Raw genomic sequence first — 20,694 nt, 5'->3', positions numbered from 1 at the left:
GTGAAATATAGTATATAGTATTTATGTTAAATAATTTTCTTTGTTGAGGGTTTTTTTATATTTTAAATAATAATTATAAATTTAATGAATAATTAAATGCACTATAGTATTATGCTCAAAATGATTTCGTTAGACTTTTATTGGAGCGAAAAAACATAATATATAATTCAAATAATAAAATTTTGAATTAAGTATGTATTATTGGTATATTGTCATCAATTTTCTAATTTCTCAAATATTTCTCAAATAGTGAAAGTTGAAAAAAATTGTAATTAATAGTTAAATGCTATACTAATGTGTTGAAAATCCATTCGTTAGACTTTATATTTGGAGTGATACATTTTAATAGATAATTGAAATAATAACAAATTAGAATTAAGTATGTAGTATTGGTATATTGTCCTCAATATACAAAACTGCTAAAGTATTTCATTGAGGTAGAAAATTTTTACTCACTAGCATTGATATTAAATATTTTTAATCATTAATTTCACAAATTAATAATTATTTTTCATTTCAAGAATTTCAAGAATTATTGGGTTGACGGGGGAGAGAGAAGACAAGAACACTTGTGATTTTCAAAGACTTATGATTACTGAATTTAACGAGATATAGTAGTTTACTGTGGAGACACTGATTGAGATTTGAGTGGGTAAGTGATCAAAGGTCAAATTGTTGAGAATTTTTCATTTACAATCCCTATCTTTAAGGTTTAGACAAAAAAATGTCTATGTCAATAAGAAAAGTTCACTTAATCTTTTCATTTTACCCTAATTCATCAATCCCTTATTAATATATTTATACTTATAAGGGGTAAGTGTAACCTACATAAAGTCAAAATGATGTAATTATAATTAAATAATTTTTTTGAATTATAGCTATTAGATAAAAGTAGTCATTATGAATAGAAAAACTAGTCATTCTTTTTACTTTCTGTATATTAAGTGAACTCTGCATCTATATCTTGAAATACTGGATTAAATAAATGAACAAAATATTGTCCGAAAGCAAATTTATCTCTTTGGGGATTAACTTTTCAACCAGAATTAAATGAAAGGACTGTAAAAATGCTTTCTTAGTACTGAAAGAGAGTAAGAGCCCAATTATTTTCCTAGTATTCTTAAAGTTTAACGTATTAATATTCTTATCTGCATACGATTTCTTAATTATTAGGACAAAAATAAGACGATTGAAAATAAGATGTGACTGACCTACTTTCATTAACAAAAATTAACATATGGAATCACAAACAAACATCAACAGAGAAAGATGTCAAAACGATTACATTTTTGTACTCCCAAGTCCAGGGACATGGTTGACATCGTTTGCCACCACATTCTATTTCAAGGGTTGCTATGTAAATAGTTATCACCAAGAACCCCTTATTACAAAAGCAAGATACCCTGTCCCGTGAAAATCCAGTTTAGCCCAGGGCCTCTCAGTTCACTACAAATAACTGTCGCATTAAGCTATGAGCTATGATTGTTGGAATGCCGGCAAAGCAGACAGGTTTAGTTGTCTGCACATGAGCCAAAAATAGCTTCACAAGAAAGCCAGGGTGTCCTATCTTTCTTACGTCCAAATCAGTCTACATCTCAACTTGGTCCCAGTCGATCGTTCTGTCTTCGAAGTTATCTGCCTGATTAAGCTTGTTTCGAGCAAGTCTGCTCATGACAGCAAGTCCTGGAAGAGAAAAGCAATACTCAATGAATAAGCCAAGACGCCATATACCCACAAAAACGGCAAGCGAGTTTTACCTTCGATCATTTTGTATAGAGCTGACCACCATCTATCTCCAGAAACCTGGTAACCCTCAAGGTTCTCTTCAATCTCTTTGTTATGCTTCCCTTCCAATACTCCCTGGAGAGTAATTACAGCATCCCTTGTCTTCTTGAGGATGCTATCTTCATCTCTGACTTCTAACTGCACGAGATCATTCTGTGATGAAGTGAGACTAACGGCAAGTGCAAATTGGGCAGCTGCTGCCCAACGAGACGAGGCAAGCCATCTCCGTTGTCCGTCCAGCTGCTTCTCTGTCTCTAGTTTACTGTCACGTTCCCCTCTAAGCACTAAGCTGCGCAGATATTCAGCATTTGCAGCACCTGTACTCTGGACCATCTTAGAGAATGCACTGTCTTCTCTTTGCAGCAGCGTCTCCGGTGTATCAAATTCCACAACCTAAGAATGCAAGGAATGCTTACACACTAATCTTTTCAAGAAAAATTTAATGGGCTCCGTAAGAAACAACTAATGGCTGCATACCTGACCAGCATCAAGCAGAAGAATTCTGTCGCAATCAATGATGGTGTTTAAACGGTGAGCAATGATCAACATTGTGCAAGATTTAAATTCTTCGCGAATAGTCTTTTGGATGAGAGCATCAGTCCTAACGTCAACAGCAGCTGTTGCTTCATCAAGAACAAGAATTTTTGATCTGCGAAGTAATGCTCGAGAAAGACTTAATAATTGCCGCTGTCCAACACTGAAGTTTTCTCCTGCTTCAGAGACCTTGAGAGAGCAGGATAATAATGAGCAACATGGAAGTTAAGTTCCCAGAGAACATTTCAAGGGCCAGGGACAAAGAATATATGCAAATGTGCTTATACAGGAACAAGTTATCAGATCTACTGCTTTTGCATACATCATAATTTATTAAATTTTATTTCTCATATTCAAAACATTCACGTGCTACATGAAATCATGAAAGTAAGCATGAGAACACAGTTTTATTTGCTTGCATTCATGAAAGTAAGCATCTTGATCGTATATCATAACTTTACTGGAAAATACTTTTTACAGGGCGGTGGGGATTGATTCAGTAAAAGTTATCAGCATTAAAAATGAGCATTATTCCCAGGGTGACAAAGATATGACTTATGTACCTCTGCATCCAGGCCCAAAGAATTCCTCCTGATGACATCTTTTAAATGGGCCCTTTCTAAGGCCTCCCACAGATCAGCATCATTATGTTCATTGAATGGGTCAAGGTTAAACCTAACAGTTCCTGTCCAAAGTACAAGGGTCATCAGGGTAGAACTAGACACAATACAGAATGTAAAGAAAGAATCACACTGAGGCAGTTGTCTATTTATGCCAACTTTGAAATGACTAAGTCAGCACCCAGTTGAACTTTTACTTCATCCAGTTATAAAGAATGTAAAGTTTTATCTCAACACTTTTTCTTTTAAATCTCTCCGAATTTGTCCTCCAGATCCAAGGAATGCTGACCCAAAGTTTACTAAACAAATAAGATATTCAGGTCAAGTGTAATGAGGCTATCTCAAGTTCCTTTCCAGTACGAGATGTCATATAAAGTCAAGTCATAGTTGAGCAAGACAAAGAAAACAGCAGTGTGTTTTAAGTGTAAATTTATAGTTCACCATTTTATCATCTCGAATCCTTGAACCAAGGGAAAAGAACAAGACACTAAAAACTTATACTAAACCGACAATCCTTTTAAGATCACCTAATGCTAAAATTCTTTAAGGGCCTTGGCACAAGCAGAGAAAATAACATCTGAATGTATAGCCCCAAGTGAAAAAATTAGCCAGCTTTTCATCACAAAGACTTCCTAGTATGCATTTGATGTTACTATTCAGGACGACCCTTCTACTTTGATGTTATGCTGCAATATAATTCAATAAAGCACCCATTACTGGATGCTTTGTTCTTGACAGACCACTACAATGAATACCAATGAAGTCCAACTGAATTACTGCAATCAAACCTCATAATTATAAATCGACAGAACCACACAGATCAGTTTACACTTCAGAAGTGATTATAGAGTGGAGAACCCACATAATGCAACAATTCATAAATCAATATTACAAGATTGTGCAAACCTGAGAAAAGGACGGGTGATTGTGGTATGATGCCTAGAACCTTCCGGAGGTCTGTTAATCCAAACTTTGAAATGTCACAATCATCAATAAAGATTCTTCCCCTTTCCAGCTCAACAATCCGGAACAAAGCATTGAGCATGCTTGACTTTCCTGCCCCTGTCCTTCCAACAATTCCAACCTTGTCACTAGGAGAAATTGTGAAAGATATTCCATGCAGAACAGGGGGAAGTTCCGGCCTGTATCGTAGAACAACATCTTCAAATCGAATAGATCCTGCTGAAGGCCACCCAGGAGGTGGACGATTGTCATCAACAATGTCTGGACCTTCTGAGGGCAATTCTATATATGTGCCAACCCGCTCAACAGCATTAAAACTATTTTCAGCCAGACTAGCAAGTCTTAGAACACCAGTCAATAAGCTTGTAATATTTAATGCATAACTAAGAAGCAAACCCATTGTAGAGGCAAATGCTTTTTGGTTCTCTGCTCTTCCATTCTGCATGACAGCAAAAGTGGCAGTAAACCAAATCATAATGCCTCCTACTGTCTCTAAACGAATGGCAAGCCAGCGGTTCCCACTCATGTTAACAAGAGTGAATCTGATGTTATTGTCCATAGATTTCCCGTTGATGTTGGCCATTCGATCGTATGCCTTATATGCACGTATAGTTGACAGACCATTCAGTGCTTCTCCAAACTGTGCATACACAGGAGACCTAGTAATGGAATCTAAGCGTTTCACTTCTCGGGCTGTACTCTACAAGCAACATAATTCATAATTAAAAACCGTGGAAACTGGGGGCCCACTCTTAGAAGTGGTAAACAAGAAGCACTAAACTCAAACAAACTTGTGATCTGAGTGGCTCCCGTATGTTTAAAAGCATGAAGCACAAGGCACTTGGAACTGGGACAATTCGAATACAAAAATTGGACATATTGCATTGCCTCCAAATAGAACAATATATTGGTTTTATTGTCTAGTTTGAACAATCTATTACAGTTTCGACATAGGTTCAATAGAAAATGAACAATGCAGTGTTGGTGGCACAAGAATTTAGAAGCTGAATAAATTCGACATTTTACACAAACACTGTATAGTTAGCTTCATGGAAATTGGCTTACTGGTAATAGAAAGGAAGTTGAAGTAATTAGCTTTTAGTTTATAGCAGGATAATCCAAAATACAATCCTATGATAAGACAAGCAGGAAACCAATCAAGAAACAACTACTAACAGTCTGATTCTGAGGGACAGCGACGAGAGCAAAATAACAAGAACTCTACGTACCTGGTAATATAGATAGGCTTCATAAAACAAGACTAGAAGAGGCATAATGGCCCATAAAGACATTGTGCTCACTATTCCAATTAGCACAAATGTTGAAATAAGCTGTGAAACTTGGTTCAGAAACATGTTCGCGAATGGAGCAACATTTCGATCAATGTCACCTAGATCCTTGGCAAATCTATTGATGATTCGACCGAGAGGATTTGTGTGAAAGAAGACCATTGGTGCTCTAAGGATAGAGTTGAGCATCGCATTATGCAATCTTCTGGCAGCATAAAGACTCGAAGTGATCAACCAAAATGAATTTGTCAACGTTACCAAAACCTGAAATGTGAAAGATTTAGCAGCCAGCAAGGTTCTAATTTCTTCACGTGGTTATGGAAAAAGGAAAACAAAAAAAGACAGGCCAAACAAGAGGGATCTTCATTGTAAGCAAGCACAACATATAAGAAAAATGCAACTTAAAAACATCATAATGGCTTGCATAGGACTTACTTGACCAAATGAAAGGAGTGCATAGACCAAATTGTAGAATATTGGCCCACGATCATGCGAACTGTCGCTTTGATCTGTCCAATAACTCAGCCATGTGCTGCTTGAAACTCGGAGGACTTCCGTTAGAACATAGCACATAAACAGAATCATAACAACCCATGCACCTCCCAACGCATTTTTGTATCTGCAGCAGTTCAAACTCAACTTAAATAATATTATGACAGATAGCAGTTTCCACAGGTCTATTACATATAGGTCGAACGCATAATTTAATTATATAGAACATGTCATACGAGATTATTTATAATTATGCATTTCAATTAACCACTTTTCTTAGTTCATCAGCATATTCCATGCATTTGATCCTTTTCAACCAACTCACATTTTCATGTCCAAGAGGTGCAAACCTAAAGAACAGAATCAAAGTTTAACTAACTGGAAGAAAGAAAACATATTACGCTAACAAAAATGCAAAGCATTAAATTGGGAGGTATCAACCGGCGCTCTTAAATTACAAAATAATCATCACTAAACAGAAATGAGAAAATAAAAAAGCATGAAAAAGTAAACATATAAACACTAGACCTTCCACGATGAAAAAGTAAAAAACATGAAAAAAGTTAATAGGACCTTCTACGAAATATGGCTCAAAAGCATGGAAATCTAGTTAGTGAAGTGAAAATTTTACGGAGAAAAGGGGTTAGAAATGTGAAAAGAAGGGTAGACTTTATGCTCATTAAAGCAATCACATAGGTTTGATATATCAATAAATAGAAACAAGTACAGAAATATGCACCTAAATAATCAATGACAATTTATGCTACATGGCTAAGGTATCGTAACATTTGGACAAGGAGATACTACTCTGTTGCATCGAAGACGAAATCCCTTTTCCTTTAGAAAGTTCATGAGTTTGTTATTTGTTGAAAAGCAGAAAGTTGTTATCCAATAGCAAATGTAAACAGATAGTCTTTCAAACTCAGACACATCAGAAAGAGGACAGAATTTTGTACCTCATTAACACATTCCAGCTCACAACGCCGGTTTCTCGTTCCTCCTGCTTGATCAGAACAGACTTGCCATCTTTCTTTTTATTTGTTTGGTTCACTCCTTTAGATGCCTCGTCATTCAGACCATTAACAATAGTTTTAGAAGTTTTATCATCAACGGTGTGAACATCTTCCGTTTCTTCAACATATTCTTCCATTTTGCCAGCATTTTCCATCAGTTTTTGAAAAAGAATGCCATTGTTGGAGAGGTCTTCAAATGTTCCCTCCTCTTTGACAGTACCTTCATGTACCAAGAGAATTCTATCTACTTGTGATAGAAAATGTAGCTGATTTGTGACTAGAACTCTTGTTTTCCCTCTTAATTCTCCTTTGATGCATTTTTCAAAAACCTAAAAAGCAGAAGAGTAAAACTGATAAAAGAAGCAGAAACCAGAAAGTTCTAGTTTTTATAGCTTATATCACAGAGCAGAAATCATGAAGGAAGACAAATTTATTATTCCCTGTATCAATCCTTCAAAGGAAGATTTACATGGTTGCATTAACTTTGAACATATCAACTTTTCACATATTTTTTCTTGAAAATAAGACAATACTATTTTGCATTTAAAAATGTAAAACCAGAAATGGCAGCAAAAAGATTTTAAAGTTTGCAGCCAAAAGAAGGCAAAACAACAGTGATTGTTTATCATAACCAACTTGTAGTTGTTAAAGTTGGGTAATTTTGAATGCAGCATGCTTTATTTAGAAGCACTTACCTGACGCCCCACATGAGCATCTAGAGCACTTAAAGGATCATCAAATATGTAAACATCTGAATTAGAATACACCGCCCGAGCCATGGAAACTCTCTGCTTCTGACCTCCACTAATATTGACCCCACGTTCTCCAATTTCAGTAAGATCACCACCCTAACATGGGAACATTCAAGATTCCAAGAATTCAGACACCGGTATTCACAAATCAAGACTAACCAATCAAGTTAACTGTGCAATAATATTTTTCCGCAGTCTTACTGGCAGTTGATCCAGGTCATGCTGCAGGGAGGTCACGTCTATTGACTTCTCATATTTTGCAGGTTCAAATGACGAACCAAATAGAATGTTGTCACGGACCTAAGAAACAAAAGTTTTCATCTCATTAGGTCAACTAAAGTTCAGAATAACCAGTGTGCTAAGCAATCCAAAAACAACTAATTCACTTAGCATAGGCCAGTGCAACAACCAGATTCATGAGATTAACAAAACCAAAGATTTGGATAAGACATCAATAACTATGAGCAAATAAAGCATTATTTAACTCACCGTCGCATTAAAGATCCATGAAACTTGTGGCACGTATGCAACCTTTCCTCTGATGACAACACTTGAATCTGCAACTGGAGGAAGCTCTCCCAGCATTGCAGAGATAAGTGATGTCTTTCCTTCCCCAGTACTGCCAACAATAGCTACCAAGCTACCAATCGGTATATCCAAGTTGATATTAGACAACGTTGGCCTTTCCGCCTATTATAGAATTAATAATTAGGTTCAGCAGGTCCCAAAAATATTATAAGCTAAGAAGCTACCAACTACATCACAAAAGCAAGAGAATCTATAACAACTGAAAAGGAAACAAGACTTCTAGTTGCATCGATATGATGAAGTAGAGAATGGTGCCAAATTATGTTAGTTCCCGTTCCTAGATCAATGAATAGAATTCAACACACAGTATATCTAGGACATGCGAACTATATCACGCACACATGCAATTGGACTACCCAAAAACCAGGAAAAACATTGAGAAATGGGATCAGTGTAACCTTCCTTCTTCAAGAAATGAGGAACTAGAGCCCATTAATTGGTGAAAAACCTACAGGTGATGGGTATAACGGAGGTCCATATGATTGAGCATACAGTTTAGTGGAAATATCAACCAATATAGTGTCCAAAACACAAGATTACATGATAAACCAAAAATAACGTTTTTTCATGGGTAACTGACATCCACATAGTAAGTTGTTAAATGTCTTCAGCTACTCTAATTATTACTTGAATCTCCCAAGACTTGAAGACTCATCTACAAAAGATTAATTATTGAGAAATGTTGAGAAAATCAATTCTCTGAAACAACTCAAGGGGATTAAGATTAACTTCTTTAAATGATGTGCTTAAATATACAATGTTGTGGAGGTCTATAAGCCAATCAGTACGTAAGGCGTAAGTTTATGAGAAAGATCTAACAAACCTGTGGCTCCCAAGAAAAGTATCCATTCCTGATTGAGATAGCTGGTAGACCTGGTTCAATGGGTGGGTTAGGCAAAAGAATCCGGTCTTCAGCTAGAAGTAGTTCCTCCAGACGTTTCAATGAAACATTAGCATTAACCGCCTGGAAAATGAAGAAAATTAGCCACAGATTTTTGAAATGCTCCCCACACAAAATATTAGACAAGATTTGAAGTCTTTAAATAATGATCGATCTCAAAGTTCTATAGAAAATCATATACAATCATTGTTGTCAAACATTAGCAAATAACAAATGCCTAAAGTTGGTAGTCACACTATTGGTCTGTGTTAAACTCTAAAATGTAATTTCAGCATCATGACAGACAGATATGAAAAACTTTAAAAGTTTGTGTGAACACTTCATAATAGTAGCTCAGATCAGAAATATAGACATATTTACATAGCTGGTAAGATCTATATGGGAATATTTTTATGAAAGAAGATACCTGTGTAATCATATTAGGAAGCATGAAAAGAGGGAATCGTAGGACCGCGAACAGCGAAAGAGATGTAAATGCTCTTGCAGGTGTCAGATCTCCTCCAAGTAAAGTGAATAGCCCAAATGAAATTACAATCACCACTACAGGTAAACTGTTAAGTATGAAACTGTTCAACTGCAAATTAACAAAGATAGTTTGTTACCAACAAATCAAACATAAATGTTTAAGGAAGGAAAAGTCATTAAATGAGGAAGGAAAGAAGAATTGAGATACGTATACACAGATGTCCAACCATATTAAGCTCAGCTCAAAAAGGAAAGGGGAGATACAAAGCATCACTTAGAAAATGAAAAATAAACAGATCCCTAATAATTTTACATAACAAAAAACATATGTATTACGTAAACAACAGTCTGAATTTTGTCCATAGTCTTTTGCATTCTTTGAGTAATCCCCACTTGGCATGCCATCATGTAACCCAGTTCAATACACATAGGCATTTGATCTATGCAGAACTAAAGAGTTTTTGTTACATTTGTTAATCCTATCTTCTCACTTAACCTCCACCAAGGAAAATTGTTCCAATGTGAACGAAATTGAATGCACTAAACATGATTCATAGTATATGAAAATAGCTTTTCAGAAGAAGAGCATACAGCTCCTAGCAGCTGAGCTTTCCTGTACCAAGACAACTCGTCATTTCTGACACTTTGAACCTTCTTCTGGAAACTGGTCTCCCATGCATAACACCTGAATCCATTTGGCATGAAAAGATAATCATAGATAAGATGCAAAACATATACAGATAGAAATGCCAATCATTTTTTGAACCTTACTTGACAGTGTCCATAGCAGCCAGAATTTCATTCATGAGTCCAATTCTCTTGTCCGTCCGTTGCAATCCTTCTTTTGTCAGTTTTTGCATCTTGCTTATAATAAGTGTCTGCTCAGTAAGTCAAATTAAAACTATTATAATCAACATGCACAAATCACTGATTTAGAAATAAGCAACAAAGGTTCCCAAAATCAAGGAGTTGGATATCGAAAACTAAATATGACAGGTAAAAACTGGTCAATATCTTACTGGAGAGAACTTAAATAGCCAGCTAAAATTAAAAGATTACCATTCAATTTGTGATCCACCAAGTAAGAATTCATATTTCATGGTAATGAACTATTTTGTCGTTATCAAAATTGTAATCAATTTCAGATTGATGCAGATGATAAATATGTTGTTCATTCCTGCCTGGTAATACACTAATTGTTCTCGGCCACAGTCAGTCTTTTCCTCCCAGCTTCAATGTTTTTAGTGATAAACTTCTAAATATGGAAAACCAAACATTTAGCTATTGAAACACACTATTCCAACCTTTTAGTCATTGAGAAACTAACTTGATAAGTAAAGTAATAAGATACCGGATCCAGATACTGTGGAACACATAATTTGCAGTAGAACAAAATGAGAAAACTTGAGCTGCTAAAACAAGGTTCCTACTTGTATGGGGAACAGAAGAACAAGCATCAAGGCACCCAGAAGTGATGCGACACCCAGTTGCTGGTAAAGAAGAACCAAGGCAACAACAATTCGGAGCGGGGCTGACCACAAAGTGTGGAGTGATTGGCAAACTTGCTGCAAAAACAATGAACAAAGAGTGAAATCAAGCAATGAATTATGCAGTCTAACTTAAAGTAGAATCTATAGATGTTAGCCTCTGTCCTGAACAAGAGCGCTCAATGCACACACTCTTTTCTTTATTTTTATGAACGTTTAAACAGAGGACTACACTTATGTAAGACTTTGTGGCAATTATTGTTCCAGTGAGGGGAAAACTGAATTGAGATAGAACGAGAAAGATGAAGTAACATACAAAGTGGCCTCATCTAAAACTTACGACTGAACTCAACCCAGTAAAATCTCAGCCCTTTTGCAAAAATTATAAATCGGCAATGCATCCTCATTTGTAGTGATATAATAGTGAAACTACTCATTCGTTTTTTCACCATCTCCATCACCCAAACCTTGAGAACTGAGCAAAAGAGTCTGCTGCCCTAATTCTACCTTCCCAAGGAAAAGAAGGAAGAAAGAAGAAAAGATTCTACTCTAGCTCACAATGATATTAAAGGTACCCCCATAACCCCATAAACACCAAGAAGTGAGAGAAGATGTTGAATTGATTTTAACTTCACTCTAGCCAAATGGTCAGTCAACAGTCACACTGATATTTTAGCACTATAATCTTTTGGTGCATGCTGGAGCCCTCGTGTTGTTTTCCTTTCAAAAACTGTGGTCCATACCGCTTTAAAGAACTTAATACACGCCATTATCATATAAGTTCCATTATTCAAATTTATCACGGTATTTGAGCATCAATTCAGCAAATTTAATAGTAGGAAAACACAAATAAGAGTTACATGTGATTTCAGAATATAAGAAAGTACCTGAAGAGCTTCAGCATCTGTTGTCATTAAATTTGTAATTTTACCAGATGCAAACCTTTTGCGGCTCTCGTGGGTCAACCTTAAAGATTTGCGGAAAACTGCAGCAACCTAGAAAACATGTTCGAAATGGATAAGAGCCTTGCAGTTCACTAAGGAGCTGGGAAGCTTTGAAAAGAGCAGCTGACTCCTCTACGAGGATAGAACATAACACAGCTGACTGTATGCAAAGTTCCTTTTGGAACAGTAACCTTCCCAGGTATATAAAATCCCAAGATACTTCCCCCACTCCAGACCACGTGACCAAATAAGGGAGGGAAACAAAAATAGAAATAACAAAAATAATAACAACAATACGGTTAATTACACCTAAATCCCCTCCGAAAATACGAAATCACACTTTCCCCTATAAAACTTTAAAAACACTTACATCCTTTAAAAAGGTACTCGGTTTACAATCACACCCTATCATTAAGGTTTTGGAAGGAAAATGGTGATGTCGTCACCCAAAGGTCTTTACATTGTATTGCCTAATTAATCCTTGGTAATACTTTGAAACTTATTGGGTGTATGTAATGTCATATAGTCATCTGGTATAAATGCAATAAACTACTTGCTATGGATTTCTAAGAGTTGATATAAAAATAGTTGCTTTGTATTTTCTTTTATCTTTTTACATATGTGTAGTGATTTTACGGTGAATTTTGCATCATCAGATAAAATAGTTAGTTCAAACACCTTCTTATGTTATAGGAAAAACATAAAAAAGAAAGTATCCACAAAAGTAATATATAAAATGTAGCCCAAAAACATATGGGGAACAATTGACCGTGATGATTTCTAAGATAACAAATAAATTTCAAAAACCAAATCTCAATGTTGTTTTATTTTTACTTTATAAGTTGTTGAAAATGAACTTAATGATATTAGATATTTTCATCACATTGAAAGATTGGTTTCAAGGTAATCATTTAGTAAAGTGGGTCCATTAGGAACCACTTCATTGATTGTCACAATTATTCTCTTTACTAAAATGTACATGTAATTTTCAATATTACAACACACTCTTTGTCAATGAAATTATTATAAACCCCATTTTCGAAGAACATACACTTCACACAAACACCCTTCAGCATACTAGAAGTATGAACACAGTGAAAGAAATAAAACTTGAAAAATGTTTATACCACCAATTCATTTTAAAGTTTCTAACACGTGATTAATATATATATGCATTGAGTATTGTTCAAAAAGATATTATAGGAGTATCCTATTACCTTTCAGATGGAATTGGTAAATTATGAAATTACTTTTAGCAAAAATGATTGCAGTAGAATAATGGCTAGTAGTATTTGAAAGGCATTATAGAATTAAATTTTTTAAGATTTAGCAATTGTTAGCACAGAACCCCCACTAATCATATTTGGTTGAAGAAAAATCCATACAAAGATATCCCTTCAAATACATAAATAGAGGATATTCACCCCTCCCGAAACATGAGTCCACAAATACATCCAGGGCATATTGATCATAATAAATTTATTATTTAATTATCTTTAAAAAAATTAAATTAAGTATTAACTGGAATTGCACCACTTCCGTTTGAATTAAGTATTTTCCACAAAGTGCAAGTGTAATTCTCAATTTATTTTTAGAGAACATGTAAATTTTTTTTAGGAAATCTAGGCGTAATTAACCCACAATAATAATGACAACAAATTCATACAGAACATGGGAGGATACCAGCTCAAACTTGAAATCAAACAGTAGTTTCTACTATAATGATCAGAAAGATGGTGAAGAAAAATTGCTTACCAGAGTTGATCTCAAACGATAACCAACACGCATGACATTTTGAAAATACTGAGCTTCACATAACACGCCAAATACCTGAAGGTAGGGAATAGAAATCGAGTTAAAACATAACAAGGTCCTAATAACAAGTGGCGAAAAGGGAAGCAAAAAAATTGTGCCAGGTAAATTATTCAAAGAGACATAAATAGATATGATTTTATAGAACTTGTGACACACTTTCTGGATCACAAGGTAAATATGTCTATATAAGGCACAAATGTCTATAGCAGCATAGATATCAAACTTCATGCTGCAGACAATCACCAAATTAAATAGGTTCCAACCATGAACATCCTCAGTATCTTTAAGCTACAGAAAGGTGAATGTGGATCCCTCCCCAATCAAATGTCTTTCATTGAGTGCTATGCTATACTTTTCCAATTAGAAAGCCACAGTGTGGTTATATGATACCACCATCAATAATCAATATAGCAGCCTGCAAAGGACACAAATCTAAACACATCTTATATGTCATCTCATACGCATAACGTTTGCAGTATTGCCTCAAAACAACCAGCACACAGATTTGAAAAGCACGACTCCAAATGACTAAAGCATCTATAGCAACAAATGCAGATTATGGCATTCTAAAATATGACAGTAAACAGGGAATATATTACATACCACTCCAACAAAAATGGAGAATGCATAGATATAACCAATCCAAGCTGGATCTCCTCGTTGCATTGACTGTAACATGCCACCAATAACACAAATGAGCTTCTTTTTGTGCATGCACAGAGGGGTGGGTTTTTTGGTCAGGTGGGGTGGGACTGGGGGTTTGGCTAAATGACTGCATGGAAAGGTAAAGAGGACAATGTATCATAAGCTCAATACGGCGCTATAGGATTAAACTGACCTGTAAAAGGTGGTTCAGTATAAGCGGACCAATAAACTGCGAAACATCATTCCCTATCTACAGGTTGAACAAAAATCACACGTTATGAAAAAGGAGTTTCATATGAATAAGACATAAGTTAGAAGATGAAATGTTAATGCATATAACAATAGCACACAAAATGCTGTAAACATATATTCTAATATTGCATGGCCAAGTCAATGATCTTACTTTCTTGATCCACGATGGGTAATAAGGTACAAGAGGGAAAAGATTGCAGAATTTTCTAGATTCTGCGTAGGTATAAACGCCTCCAATCCATAAAATGAGAAATGAATTGTCAGGGCTTACTAAATGATGCAAATGTCAATAAGAGAAAACAAAATGGGTTAACTACCTTCCAGAAGCCTCCATACCAGAACCTGACAAATTAATGGAAAGAAAGAAAAAAGATTGTCAAGTTTCTTCTAACAATAAAAAATTAATCATTATGAGAAACTGTTTGAACTGATGCACATTCAAATAACTTCCAAGCATGGTTCCCAAGACTACCTTCCACCAAGGCTACGATTTAAAGCTCTTAAGAGCCAAGGTTTGGGTCTTCGAATTTCCTCAGCCCAGGATTTTTGGAACCTAAACAGTTAATCAAAAGCATTATGTTTTGAGAAACTTCATTCAACAAAAGGGGACAAGAAATCTTGTAACATGAGTTCAGCATTAATAGTTAGAGCGCCACACAAGCAGCATACAGGAAAAATCAATTTATATGAGTATTTATGTGCATACGAGTCGTTAAGTGTTTCTGTTCTATCCCAAGTATCAAGTTTCCAGACATCCTTCTCTGTGAGAGGCCTTCTATAGCCCAGCTGCATGATTGGATTCATCCATGCAAACGTTATTTCTGAAAGCAATTAACTAATATTAGTTGGATGAAACATGTTCAATAGTAATCAGAAAAATATATACACTTATTGAGAAGAAAAATTGTGCATTCAGCAGGTAAGTAAACTTGACAGCTCCCACACATCTGAGCACCAACTAAAGAAGACAGAAATCTGAGTATCACACAATGGGATCCCTCAAAAGAAGACTAAACATGACCACAGAATTATAGATGAAATGACATGCCAGCGCCTACAATATATTAACCATCAATGGAGATAACAAATTATAGTATCATTTAAACTGTTAGAGCTCGTGATTACGTACTAGAGAATATATTGACATGCCTCTCAGGACATACTTGCTCTGCTCCAGGAAGTTCTTCATAGGCAGTATTGTCCACGTATTCAGCTCTCAAGGGGGAATATCCCGGATAAGGATCCAAATCAGGGATATACACAAGCAAGAGGACACCAAACAAAACCTACATGGACATAAAAGAATATATTTAAGTTCCATTAAAGACAAGCAGATAAGAAACCAGGATGGTCTCAGTCTTGATCAAGGTTCAATCATTCATAACCTAATCATCCAAAAAGTATTAAACAACCTGGGTCATCCAGTTTCCATTATTTGTCCGTACACAATTAGGTGAGACTAAACTAGCAATTGATGGCAGTGTAATTAGGCCACATAAATCGGATTAAATTCCCATTGGTTTTATTTAGTTTTCACACATCCTCCTCCTGCAATCTCAAGAAGTTGTGACAAGCTTCAGCCAGAGACCCAAAGTCAAGTCAACATACTAGAAATAGCTGCATTGCGTACATGGCCTCAAGAAGCTAATCTCAATTTTTATCAAGGTTCCTTCATTTCAAAGACAAAGTTCCTCGCTCATTCCAAGTGAATACTAACATTTAGAGGACAAGAAAAAATGGAAGTAAAACAAACCTGGACAACCACTTCACTGACGTACAAATAGAAAACAGACCTGCAAACATAAGATACAAATTATATAATTTTTGTGTAAAATATGTCATAGTCCTCCTGTTGGCAAATGCAAAATTTTACCATTTTGAGCAAATAGTCCAGAGGTAAGAAATTTTACTAAAACAGTAATAAAAAGAGTAAGCACGGGCTTAAGTACTTAAGTAACAGCCATGAGTAACTACAGATGGATATTAGAAAGATTCTATTCCTAACTTATATCATTAAATTGATTAACCTAAATTCTACTAAAGCTTTCAAACAGATAAATGGCATAGTAAGATTTGAACCAAATGCCAGTGCAACTGACTCATTCGGAAGTATGAACATCACCTCCAGATTACCTGTAGTCAAGCAGGAAATTAAGTGAAAACTTCAAGTATGTTCACATATCATTGATCTGACTACTATTCAGGTAAAAGCACTGCCTCAAATACTTGGCTGGCCTTCTTGTGATGGATATGCAAAACATTTTTCACACCCAAAAATACAAAACTTTATCACATAAAGTTCCTTCAAGGTCACAAAGCAAACCACAGATGAGCACTTTATCTTAAAATTAAGGACATTCAGGAGGTTAAGATCAGTATAAAATACTATAGATTTCTTCAACCAAACTATGCCTGAAATTTCTTATGTTTTTTGTGTATGAAAGTTGTATGGATTTGAAGCAAACATATTTTCGAAGATGAAAAAAGAAAAGTGGAAGGGACACAACACAAGGCACACAAAACCCCCATAACATCGTTTGGAATGTCTCCGTTCCCCCATCTAGAAGACAAGAAAGTGAGTCTGTTTATCCCAACTCAGAAGAGAATAGATTTGGACCATTCAACATTGTTGGGACATGTAATATTTTATCATTCACTTCACATAATTGATTGCAGCCATGAAACTAAATTCTTCTATTTAGAGTTTCATGGAGTTCGTTACAAGATCTGGGGTATATCCAAGCCTATGCCTCCATTTTTCGAAAAACTCTATTTCACATGGGGTATGCAGAGTCAATCAAAAGCTTAAAAAGTTAAACTATTACTAAGGATGAGCAATAATGCTCTATATCAATAAGCACATTGCATAAGGGATCAACATCTAACATGAAGCAATGCGGATGACAACTTTTTATATAATTTAAACTCAAATGACGGTATAACAAAAACTATAAACTAGGAATAGATGTGCAAACTATCAGACAAACTAGAGAAAACTAAAGTCATAGTATGCTATGTACTACTGGTTGCTTATTGCACTATGTATGAGATTAGCTTCGTCATATACGTTCAAGAATCTATTAAGAGAACTAACCAATCATAAAAATCCTTGACAGAAAGAGCGAGATTCAGCATAACAGCATCCCCTACCAGAGCATAAACAACCGCAAATCTAACAGACCAACGTGATTCTCGGATGTAAACCTTTGTTTCCAGTATGATCATCACAAGCATAGAGCACCATGTCACAGCCTCAATGATGAGAGAAACCATCTGCAAACATAAATACAAATTTAAACCCCCTGTGAACAGCAAGTTGCACAAGCTCAGCCTGAATAAAATCAAAGATTGCATCTAGCAAATACAGGCAAGATATACTCGCATGTCAGTGACATTTGAACCAGAATCATAACTCGCTGCAGAATTTTCTCCTATCTAAGTTCATTCATTGTTATTTAGTTGATTAAGAGTCTTCGTACAGCCAAAAGTTAAAACAAACCAAGTATTCCAAGTCCCATAATAATTTCAGAATATAATAATTTCAGAATAACAATCTCAATGGTATCATGAGAAGAATCAAGCTGAATCATATCCGCTCTGAGTGGAAAAGGTATTCTTCCTCAATATCAAACTGAGTGGCACCAAAGCGACTATAAAATTAAGAAAGAAATAATACAAAAAAACGGTGACAAGAGAAATCCAAATGTTGTTTTTCAACTCCACTCTATCCACATCCACTTCTACTGAAAGCAACCGAGCTACTCTAAGCATCATCCTAAAGAAGGAGCATACCACTGTTTAAGCAATCAATGTGATTCTTCTTTAATAAAATCTGTCACACCAAGATCCAGAAGTTTCAGGTATCAATTCCAGGCTAGTTTTACATAATCAGATCAAGTAATAAAGAAAACTGATCTCCAGCTCCATCACCAGTAGCAAGATTACTCGAAACTGGTGATGTCTATTTGTACAATATGACAATGAAGCTCAATTAGTAGGGCGAGAGAATACTGAAACTGCAAATTCAAAAACCAAAATTGTCACATATCTGCATTATGTTTCCATTAGAAACCACTGGCCGCGCACACCCAAAAAGAAGTGTTCTCTTGAGCATAAGTAGTTCGATCTCCTTCTAAACCATTTATAAAAACTCATACAAGTGTAAGCTCGATGAACTGTTTAGCTAACTTAAAAGGGAATATAAATAAGTATGACATTAAGAACAGCAGAGAGAAAAAGAACTAAGTGGTGAATTACTGTAGCCAAGTCGAGTCAACATTTTAAGAAATTGACATCAGATAGCCCTCTATTATTTTCAACCAAGTTGATGGGAACTGAATACCTATAGATGTCCAAGTAACAATTTTGCAATCTTTATAACTCAAACGAATGCAGGTTGTTGACCTAGCCACTCCATGAAATATAGTTTGCAAAATATTGAACATAAAAGATGACTAATCAAGTTAGGATCACTTTCTACATAATGAAAGGCCATGGAATCACCTACAAGTGCATAATAGTCAATAGGAGTCTTCAGAAGGAAAAGTGAATGCGCTGCAAACACTATGGTGAGAAAAGAGAGCACCATACCTCATAGGGAGCAAGACCATGCTGACCATCCACATCAAATGCTGAAATTCCCATGACCAGTCTGAACAATGGTTCTCCAGTGCAATAAACAGCCAACAATCCCAACACATAATTGTAATAATTTGACCTCAAGCGGAATCTCTGAACTGAAGAGTCTTTCATTAATCTCCATAGCCGTTTTAAGCACAACCCCAAAAGAACCAGATGCGAAATGCAGATCACCAGAGAGTCAGTAGCACAAGGAGTGTAAGCTCCAAATGCATTCTCCACTGCTTTTGACCAAATCCCATTCTCAACTGGCTTGCAATACCATTGGAATGGCTTGAAAGCCATGCTAGTCACTCTTATCACTTGTATTATTTCAATCTACAAACACATATTCTCCTATCTTCCCCTCGACTTCAGAATGAGATCGGAGATGGGTCCTGGAAAGATCAAGTAATGCCATACAGAGTATATAAGCCTCTTTAAGTCATACTCATTACACAGAAACAGATAATGATTACACTCTACCAAATTTACATCAAACCAACAGTGGCTCTATTTTTTTTTTTTTTGTAGAAGATATCTTATGCCTTCCAATGGACCACGCATAATAATCTTTTACATATGACAACGACTATCTCAGAGCCGTAGAAACCATATTTTCATATGGCTCAAAGGAAAAATACCTAGTTCATGGATTCATCAAATATTAAGTATACAGCCATCATGTTTTTAAGTCATTCTGCGCGAAAGCAAAGAATATAAGGCAATCCAATATAGGGGATAGAACTCCAGAAACAACTTCATGCTTATGTATGAATATTTTGATCATCCCAAGAACTGTGTCGTGCATCCAGATTTTTTTATACGAGAGCAAATCCAAGAGAATAATTTTCATTAAGCATTCCTCATTTTCAAGCCAAGAACGTAAAATGTTGAAACTACAACATACCACGTTGCAGAAAACGAACAATATAAACAACCAAGATTTCAAGATAATCAAGAAGAACATAGAATCTCAAGGAGCAACAAATTAAAGAACCAAGAAAATAGCGCGAAATGCCAATCAAGATCTCAAGGAGACCAAGAAACACAAAAAGAATCCCACAACCAAGAAAAATAAACATAACAAAATCAAATTACAGCACAACGAAACAAGAAACATAAATGAGTGTGAGAGAGAGACCCGAGACAGACGAAAAAATAGAGTGGACTAAAAAGTGGGGCTCTGTCAGTAGATATGAAAAGTGAGCCAATATTTCTGGGGCGGAAAAAAGTTGCAGTGATGATAGGGTTAGAGAGTTTCAGTTGATCAAAAAGTGTGTGCCGAGTGTTAGTGGGCTGCGGGGAAGAATAAGAATATGGAATCTATACCCTTTTCTTTCCAATATCTTGGACCCAGAAAAAGGTTCTTTTTTTGAATTGAAAGCTCCTCCACTTTCTCTCAATTACTGATATTACTATTACTGAGGCTGGCTGGGTAGAAGAAGACGAGAGAGATTTGAAAATGTTGATTGTTTATTAATTACGATGATGATAATGATGTCACATTTATTGATTGTATAAAACTATGT

The 20,694-nt window shown here is 35.6% G+C and overlaps 1 protein-coding gene across 3 annotated transcripts; it reads right to left on the bottom strand.

The window, feature by feature from the left end:
* Window positions 1–1,189: 1,189 nt before the first annotated feature.
* On the bottom strand, window positions 1,190–20,649 carry LOC105175778 (ABC transporter C family member 2). 3 transcript variants are annotated; one of them, XM_011098360.3, is made up of 28 exons: window positions 20,495–20,649; window positions 19,136–19,560; window positions 17,640–17,818; window positions 16,299–16,338; window positions 15,675–15,831; window positions 15,252–15,366; window positions 15,018–15,098; window positions 14,863–14,887; window positions 14,487–14,543; window positions 14,252–14,317; window positions 13,589–13,663; window positions 11,777–11,884; window positions 10,833–10,967; window positions 10,174–10,280; window positions 9,994–10,087; window positions 9,344–9,511; window positions 8,860–9,000; window positions 7,938–8,138; window positions 7,650–7,748; window positions 7,392–7,544; window positions 6,640–7,025; window positions 5,627–5,810; window positions 5,132–5,455; window positions 3,846–4,602; window positions 2,883–3,004; window positions 2,263–2,508; window positions 1,758–2,178; window positions 1,190–1,683 (listed from the first exon to the last, which is right to left on the bottom strand). In XM_011098360.3, exons 2-28 carry the CDS (start codon window positions 19,466–19,468, stop codon window positions 1,589–1,591), a joined length of 4,869 nt encoding a protein of 1,622 aa, XP_011096662.2. In that variant the 5' UTR covers window positions 19,469–19,560; window positions 20,495–20,649; the 3' UTR covers window positions 1,190–1,588. The 3 variants fall into 3 exon arrangements, with proteins under 3 accessions (XP_011096662.2, XP_011096661.2, XP_011096663.2); XM_011098359.3 differs by having other exon boundaries at window positions 20,307–20,641; XM_011098361.3 differs by lacking the exon at window positions 20,495–20,649 and adding an exon at window positions 20,073–20,275.
* Window positions 20,650–20,694: the final 45 nt, after the last annotated feature.

This window comes from Sesamum indicum, linkage group LG12 (genome assembly GCF_026168435.1).
Source record: "Sesamum indicum cultivar Baizhima isolate 11 linkage group LG12, ASM2616843v1, whole genome shotgun sequence".
NCBI lineage: Eukaryota > Viridiplantae > Streptophyta > Magnoliopsida > Lamiales > Pedaliaceae > Sesamum > Sesamum indicum.
This window is presented reverse-complemented; position numbering and strand designations above follow the sequence as displayed.

Coding starts and splice junctions, on each gene's coding strand:
- LOC105175778 (XM_011098360.3), bottom strand. CDS start 19,468: ATGGCTTTCAAGCCATTCCAATGGTATTGCAAGCCAGTTGAGAATGGG. Junction 10,968..11,776: donor CAGATGCTGAAGCTCTTCAG/GTACTTTCTTAT, acceptor TTGTTTTTGCAG/CAAGTTTGCCAATCACTCCA. Junction 9,512..9,993: donor AAGCTCAGCTGCTAGGAGCT/GTATGCTCTTCT, acceptor GTTAATTTGCAG/TTGAACAGTTTCATACTTAA.